This window comes from Perognathus longimembris, chromosome 9, assembly GCF_023159225.1.
Source record: "Perognathus longimembris pacificus isolate PPM17 chromosome 9, ASM2315922v1, whole genome shotgun sequence".
NCBI lineage: Eukaryota > Metazoa > Chordata > Mammalia > Rodentia > Heteromyidae > Perognathus > Perognathus longimembris.
In genome coordinates, this window is record NC_063169.1 from 43655834 (window position 1) to 43664938 (window position 9105).

General features: G+C 36.0%; 1 protein-coding gene across 1 annotated transcript in view; it reads left to right on the top strand.

Annotated features, from left to right (window-relative positions):
- Clvs2 (clavesin 2) overlaps window positions 1-7052 on the top strand; it is a 52458-nt gene extending 45406 nt beyond the window's left edge. Inside the window, exons 4-5 of the mRNA XM_048354647.1 lie at window positions 4094-4314; window positions 6965-7052. Coding sequence (XP_048210604.1) covers window positions 4094-4314; window positions 6965-7052 — 309 coding nt within the window. The remainder of the gene's footprint in view (window positions 1-4093; window positions 4315-6964) is intronic.
- Window positions 7053-9105: the final 2053 nt, after the last annotated feature.

A 9105-nucleotide genomic window follows, 5' to 3' on the forward strand; every position in this document is an offset into this window, starting at 1 on the left:
ACCAATGCACTTTCAAGCTTTGTCTTATGAAGGAGTGATCTGGTTATCCAAAATGCCTGCTGGCCTTTGAGTACAAATTATACTATGAATGCTTATGTAGTGTTCCCTCTGTGCCACATGCTGTTCTCAGCACTTTACATTTGTTAACTCATTTAATCCTTACTACAATGCTTTAGGGTACATATTGTTACTTTTCTCATTTTATAGATGGGGAAATGTGCCATGCAAGCTTAAGCCATTTGCTCTGAATCACAGTTAGTAGGTTATGGAGCTGGATGTGTAAATTTATGGAGAGGAAATTTTCAAGCAGAAAGCATATTAAAGACAAAAGTGGTAGGTAGACATATATCTACTGAATTTTACTAACAGTAAGGGAACCCAAAAAAAATTGACCATAAATAAGCTACGGGGAAGTGTGGTAGGGTATGGATTAGGATATAGTGTATCAGATCATCTATTCTCTATATTTCATTGCAATAATGTGGGTTTTCAGGGACGTGGGAAGTACTTGATGGATTTGATTACAGTAGTAACTTGTTCAATGTAATTATAACATAATTCTTTACTGGAAAAAGACTGAAGGAGATTAATTTTAGCAAACAAGGAGAGAATTAGGTTTGGGGATTTGTTGTTTAATTTGACAGTTTTAACAATACCTAGAAATATATATTTCCAGAACTATTCAGAGTAGAAGGGAGGCTCCCAAACTTTACTACTTAACTTAAAACCATATGGCTTAGAACATCACTTTGAAAATAATTGCAAGCTATGTGTATTTATTTTCTATTTACATAAACAGTGAAGAATGCAAAATGATTATGTTTCTTTTATCAGTTGAGAGGCTACAACAACAGTATATTTTACAGGTTGAGGGTTGTGAGTTGTGAGTTGAGATAGCCAGAAAGTGTTTAAAATATATTTTGAAGATAGCACCATAGATGTTAGATATTGAGTTCTCTCATCATATAGGATTAGTCAGAAGTTTGGGTCTGAGTAATTGGAAAAGTTGTGATAGGATTAACTGATATTGAAATAGGAATAGGGAGGTATTAGGGAATGGTTTTGAGTTCAATTTTTGATCCATTAAGTTTGAGATGCCAGCAAACACTAAATGCAGTTGTTATATAGAGAGAAGATTTTAATTTATAGAGTTCTAGGTAGAAGTATTATTTCAAGACAAACATTACTGATGTTCACTAAGTGAATTAAATGAAATGAAGGAAATCAGCAAAGAAGAAGTGTGATGGCAAAACAGTAGGCCGAAGCACTGAAACTTGAGGCTCTTGAACATCAGGATGCTGAGAAACTAAATAAAATAGCAAGGTAGAAGAAATCTAATATCCCATTTCTTTCTTGTTTGCCATGGGGCTTGAACTCAGGGCCTGGGTACTGTGCCTGAGCTTCCCCCGCCACCCCACCCCCAAGCTAGTACTCTACCACATTGAGCCACAGTACCACTTCCAGTGTTTCCTGATGGTTGATTGGAGATAAGAGTCTCACAGACTTTCCTGCCCAGGCTGGCTGTGAGCCAGGATCTTTCGATCTCAGTCTCCTGTGTAGCTACAAACACAGGAGTGAACCACCAGCACCCAGATAGAAATCAAATAATTCTAGAAGAAAATGCTTGAAGAGAGCGGTATGCTTCATCTCATGCTACTGAGAGTTCAATATAAATGAAGAGTGAAGATTAGACATTATATTTAGCAATGAGTTACAATCATGATAGTGGTCTGTTTTCATGCAGTGGTGGGACACAAAACCTCTTGTGATTGCACCTGTTGGGAAGAGAGAATGAAAACAATGAATATACTCAAGTCCTTTGGTATATTCTGCTATGAGATGTTGTTGTTCTTCTTCAAATTAAAAAAGATTCAGATGAAGAGGGGAATTCAGTGATGTGCAGACTGTTGTTGAAAAATATGGCCAAGTAGAGGACAGAGAATGAATTTAATGTGCTGATGGCGAGGTTGGTCTTTGTAGAATTTTTCCATCCATTGTATTAGAAGTGTAGGCAAAGCACATAAATTCAGATACTGAGCAGAACATTTTTTCCCCAACTTGTTACCTCCTCCATCCTTTTTCTCCCACCTACCCTCCTCCCCAATCTCCACACCATCCCCTGAGTTGTAGAGTTGGGTTACAGCATATTGTCTTCTAAGTATTGTTGCTGCATTGTTTCACCTTTTACCCCTTTTCTCTACATTTTGATGTTTCCCTTCCTTCCTTAATTCATATAAACATATATAGAATATCCATGGTACCAAAATCAAGTACAGTGACAACAGGGGTGGTTTTGAAAAAAAAACACACATTTCTTTTTTTTTTTTTTGCCTGTCCTGGGCCTTGGACTCAGGGCCTGAGCACTGTCCCTGGCTTCTTCCCGCTCAAGGCTAGCACTCCGCCACTTGAGCCACAGCGCCGCTTCTGGCCGTTTTCTGTATATGTGGTGCTGGGGAATCGAACCTAGGGCCTCGTGTATCCGAGGCAGGCACTCTTGCCACTAGGCTATATCCCCAGCCCCAAACACACATTTCTTATATGAAGAATTTCACTTGATAAAAGAGATAATATATTGATAAAGTAGGGTTATAAGTTCTAGGCCTTAGCTTTTATACAAGAAGTAGAGTAAGAAACATTTCTCAAGAAAAGAACCTAGGAGAAAGTACATGTTTGTGTGCATGAGAGTGTGAAGAAATACATACTTGCTGTTTTAGTCTGAAGGTGTACAGTTTGTCATTTCACTGATGTGTGTAATTTCATGCAGATGGTTTCTTCTTCTATAGGCCCCTGTAAATATGTATTATATGTAGTTGTTCTCCCTTTCTATTTTAGCCAATGATCTTCTGCTAGCTGGTTTTAGTTCACCATAATTTGTTAAAATACTTGTTAAATTGCTTACTCCAATCCCTTTAAGTGTATTTCTTGTAGACTGAGCTGCCTTTGTTTCCCTATGTATGTAGTTCTGTGAATTCTGAAGGTGTGGAAAAGCAAGAATGTGTTAGCCTGTTGATTTTATACATGAAGTATGAAACTAAATTGCTCAAACTATAGTTCTTAAGTGCATAATTGCATACATTTATATTAGATGAATGAAATACTTTATAAGAGAATGTTGATTGGCAGTTTTAAGACCAAAATGAAAAAGCAGTAACAATTGACGGAGACACAAATTTTGAGTATATATCTTGATTTTTTTTTTTTTTTTTTGCCAATCTTGGTGCTTCTTTTTGCTCAAGGCTAGCACTCTACCACTTGAGCCACAGCACTCCTTCTGGCTTTTTCTATATATGTAGTGCTGAGGAATCAAATCCAGGGCTTCATGTATACGAGGCAAGCACCCTACCACTAGGCCGTATTCCCAGCCCCTTGAATTGGTTTTTAACTTATCAAGAAAAGTTTTATATAGACAATAACATCAATCATTAATGTATACATATAATGTTTCATTTTTCATCCATTATTTTATTCTTCATTTGGATAGTAAACATGGACATCTTTAAGACACAGGATTCTAGGTGTACTGTTGTATACATACTTCCTTGGTACATGGAACTCATTCAGACATTCATTATGAGATGATGATACATTTCGCTTACTTCTATCATCTTTGAATTATAAAGACAAATTTCCTGCTTACAGTATTCCCACTGATATAAAGAGAATGCTCTGATGATGACATCTTTTGGTTTTATGTCTTGGATCAGCTCTGTAATTGATGGCAAAGGTTTATTTTAACAGCATTCATTATGCACATCCTCAATTTGCCAAATGAAAACCAGTATGTACATCTTATTCTGCTCATGCTTTTAATTAGGACACAAGAAAACAAATTCATGGCTTCAGCTCTTTAACCTAGTAATGATCTGACCTAGAAAGCAAGCAATCCTGTTCCTCAGGATTTTTACATGAAATGTTAGGATAATAATACCACCCCTGCCTATTTCCACAGAGTAGTTGGAAAGGGTAAAGTATTTTAAGAGACATGAGAAACTCACATTTGTTTCTCCTATACTCAAGCTCTTCCCCTGCAGCATTTGGGTGGCATTAATTTCCTTTGTGTGTTTGCCTCCAACCTCTCTTCTTGCACTTGTAGATATTTTTACATGGTAACAACCTGAACAGTCTGCACCAACTAATTCATCCTGAGATTCTGCCCTCTGAGTTTGGAGGAATGCTTCCCCCTTATGATATGGGAACATGGGCAAGGACACTGCTGGACCACGAGTATGATGACGACAGTGAATACAGCATGGACCCATACAGCATGCCTGTGAAGGAAGTAGAAAAGGAGCTCTCCCCCAAGTCAATGAAGAGGTAGGCTAAAGGCATTCTGGGAAATGGGCTGAAGCTAGAGTGGGAGACTAACTCCATTGTGTGTGTGTGTGTGTGTGCGCGCGCGCGCACGCATGCATACAATTTTCTAGTGAGACATTACATCCTGTTATGCTCTCATGAAAGAATGACTAGGCATTTAGTGTCAAAGATAAAGTCAACTTGTTTTGGTGGTTAGAAGATTTCAACTTGTTCTCTGAGTCATTTGTAAATATAAAATGTATTCATGTTCACTATAATCACTATACTCTAAAATATATTGCCAGACCTTATACCAACTGTTTAAGTGATATTTTGTACCCTTTATCTCTTGCCTCCCATCCTCCCTTCCCAATCTCCCCATTTCTGATAAGGCACCATTCTCTATCTGCTTCTACAAGTTCAGCTTTTTTATGACACCAGGAAACCTTTTCTCATCACACTGTACATTGTACATTGTAACTAAATACATGCAGGTAACTCTTTATCCATTTTAAAAGAGAAAATTTAAACTTTGCATACTTAGAAATCTAGTATAATCCTAACAAGACATCACATTCAGAAGCTTTCTAACTGTACTCCAAATATCCAAGGCTTTTGAAGAAATACCTCATACCAAGCAGGTAGAATGGGAAGTGGACTTATTTTTCCTGTAAGAATAAGAGCTTTCCTTCTTATTTACTTAATTTATTGAGTAATTGTTCTTATCTGTAACAACAATCAGCATTCCTCAGCCAACAATTATGATAGCTGTAATGCATTCTTATATAAATCAGCAAACAATCCCTGGTTAGGAAGTACAATGCAATTTTGTTAAGCCTGTCATATGGTTAACTTTTTCTTTTTACATGTAAAGCATTCAAGCTCACCGAAATTTGTATGTGTTTATCTGTACAAGTGTTTCCACAGGGTATTATGGAAAATCAAAACACTTAAATTGTGTTTCTTGTGTTGTTCATAAAGCTTTGATGTTTACTTATTAAACATCACCAGGATATAACTCAGCATTTACATCAGTCTTTATGACAAGTTTTCATGCGTTTTCTATAAAGAAAATGTCTCCATTGTTCTCATTCCTCTGCATTTTGAATATATAACATTGAAATTCTTTTAGTATGGAAATTACTTATTGATTAGAAGTAGTCATTGAAGTCCTGTGGTATAGTCTTTTCTTTCTCTCTCTCTTACTCTCTCTCAGCTCTTCTTCTCGTTTTTCTTTTTCCTTCTTCTCTCTAAAACACACACACAGAGTCTCAAAACATTAGTCTCCTTTCTGAGATTGTAGATACCTAATGCTTATTTGTTAATTAGATGAAGTGATGGATTTTAGGAAACAAACCTTTAAAAAATACTTCCACCTTCATTTTCCACTTTTGAAACCCATTCATTTCAATGAGTGAGTCAAGTGACAGTTAATCCTGTAATTTTTCTGATAATTAGTTCCATTGCTATTCTTTTTCATTAGCATGTGTAGTTGTATTTGGCTTATAGTCTTTCTTCTCAAAAGTTAATGAGGTCTGAGAAGAAGCATATTGCCACAGCAAAAGCCAATTGGCTGGAATGGAACAGCAGGGGAGGAATTCATTACAGAGGAGAATTTTAAAAGGGCAGCTGCTTCCTTAATGCTGTAGCTATTAAGACTGCAACTTCCTGCCTCAATAGAGGCATGTTTCATTGATTTTTCTCCATCCTGCTTTCCTGTTGTTTCTTAATGATGAACGGAAATTCCGGTCCCACCTGCTATGAAATGCATATATAAGGGATTTTCAAATGATGCGTTTTCTTACCTGAATAGTCTTGATGCCTAAACATGAGTTGTACTTAAAAAAAAAATAAAACTCTAGTCATTTCTATAAGCTTTCAGAAATAACAGTTTCATTGACATACCTAGAGGGAAATTTAACAAAAATCTCATTTTAATTTTTATTTCTTTTGTTGTAGTCATTAAAAACAAAACAAAGTGGTTAAAGAAACTTGCATATTTATGATGAAGTTGTTTTATGGGTTTTGTTAGAGCAGGAATCAAGCCACTTACCATTTCTATTCCATTTTTCTTCACAATTATTTTACTGTAGTCATTTTTTTTCATTGGGTATGTTTTGTTGGAAAACATTGGTCCTGCACTAGAATTTCTCATTATCACCAAGAGAAGACTCTTGTTCTATTGTGAAGAGGAGAACATGAGCCTATTGTTATCTATTTAGAATTCTTTGCTGCTCATTCTTTTTTTTTTTTTTGCCAGTCCTGGGCCTTGGACTCAGGGACTGAGCACTGTCCCTGGCTTCTTTTTGCTCAAGGCTAGCACTCTGCCACTTGAGCCACAGTGCCCCTTGTGGCTGTTTTCCGTATACATGGTGCTGGGGAATGGAACCTAGGGCTTCATGTATGGGAGGCAAGCTCTCTTGCCACTAGGCCATATCCCCAGCCCCTGCTGCTCATTCTTGTACTTGGTGACCAGAGGGGGTAATTTCTTCTCTGTTATGCCAAATAGCACCATAAGTGTTTCTTTTAATGTGCAGCATCTACAGTTCATAAATTCCTTGATGCTGGGGAGGAAAATCCTTGCGTATGGGAGAAGCAATGACAAAGAAAAGACAGCCATCTGGATAATTATTTGGTATTAATTTGCTGACTTTAGTTTTATTCTTTCCAGATCCCAATCAGTAGTGGATCCCACAATACTAAAACGCATGGATAAAAGTGAGGAAGAAAACATGCAGCCTTTGCTTTCTCTGGACTAATAAGCTCTCCACACCACCCTATGGATTACAATGGGAGGTGCTGTTTTTTTCCACAACAGTAACAGCACTACGGAGAAATGACTATAGGGAATCCTAATTATTCATGTTAATGTAGCATAATGCATAAAAAGACACCAGGCTTTCTCATTTGCCTGAACCATGGGTGCCTGGGCTGGATTTAACAACAACAACAACAAAACAAAAAGGTCAATAATTTATTCTGTAAGTGCCAACTTCTTTGTAAATACAATGTAACCTTCATGTCGTTTGTAAAATTTTGGTAGTTATTTAATTTGGGAAAGATTGCCTCAAAGGTTCCAGACAATGATATGGATTGTAACAAAAAGCAGAAAAGGCAAACTAGCAAAGCTAATTAAATGTAGCCCTGTTTCCTATGAAGCCATATTCCTGCTATCATATAATTGTTTCCTTGTTTTTCTCAGAAAATGTGTCTGTATTCAAACATACTTTGAATGGGCCAAGGAAACAAATAATTCTAGAAAATTACTCTGATAAATGTATTCCTATTTAGTGATTTTCATTTCAGAGATATGTGCTCTAGAGCTATCCCTTTTATAGCATTCTGGAGACAAAGAATGGCAGAGGAGCTGGTGACATAAACAATTGAACTCTTCTATATCACTTACTTATTGAATCTTACAAAAGATGGAAGTGTTAAAAGAGTGCATTCTTTCTAATCTGCTGTCTTCACACTGTACTCTTTATTCATCATCCCCAATGTATTCCTGGCTGATGTACTCTAAGAAAAATTGCCCCAAACTCTTTGGTCAAGATAATGAGGAATCATTCCTGAGTAGTGTTTTGACAGCCAAATTTGAACATTAAATTTGCTACTTACAAAAATAAGGGGTTAATTTCTAATTACTGTGCACTTGTTGAAATATAGATACATATATCACACACTATATGTACATATATATGCATATATGTACACATTTATATGTATATCTATGGAGTTTTAATAAATCCTGGATGTGACCTGCCTATGAATTAAATCCTAAATTGTTTTAGAGATTATGTGAGATGCTAACTTTTGAAATGGACTTTCACTGAAATGAATGGTGAGAAACAGGGTACCTAGTTTTGGGAATTCCAATATACTTTATAATACAATATTGAATACATGCCACTTTAGTGACATAGATTTTATTCTTCCGAGAAGCAACAGGACTCAAGTATGTATCAAGAAACCAGAAAAAAAGAGTTTTCCTTAAATTCATGTTACCTAGTCAATTGTTCTAATTATTCCTGTATGTACACATTTTCTTCTCTAAAAATCTGAAAGCATTGGTTGAATCTGAAATATATAATTTAAAAAATATAGAGAACTGAGGGTAGAATATAATAATAAAGCTTTATTTCATAAAGATTATACAATCACAACACATTCTGAATCCTTGTTTTTAATTTCAAACTTCAGTATGATAAAGCAAGATTTCTTATCACACTTCAAGCATGATGAATTTTGAGACTGAGATTTTTTGCATTTGAACATACTCGAGAGAAAACAAATAGCTTTAAGAACTCTTGGAAACCAACATGAAAGCCTTTAAACATCTTTAGCTTTTAGTCAAAAGTTTGAAGGAAAAAGATCCAGTTGTAATTATACAGCCAAAAGTCTTAAAATCAAATTAGTAAACCAATCTGTAGCATACAATGGTCTCTAATGTTTGCAAAAGTACAAAAATTACCATGAATCTAAAATGAACTTTTATAATAGCAACCTACAATTGAGAACACAGGAATATTGATGATCAGAACTCTGATTGGAATGAATACAGGACTAAAGCTACAGCACTTTTTATCCTTATTAGAATCCTCACTGTCATTAACGTCTTGTATACTTGGCCTACCTTCTGTATCCCTGGGCCTTATAAACATGTGTTGTGCAGTGTGATCCATTGGAATAAAATAGAAACAATGTAAGCACAGAAAGGCAATCAACTGTTCATTTACATGAGTTTCTCATGCTGTGCACCATTCCTATCCAATTTTCAGAAGTCTACCTGCTTTTGATCCCAGTCAGCATATC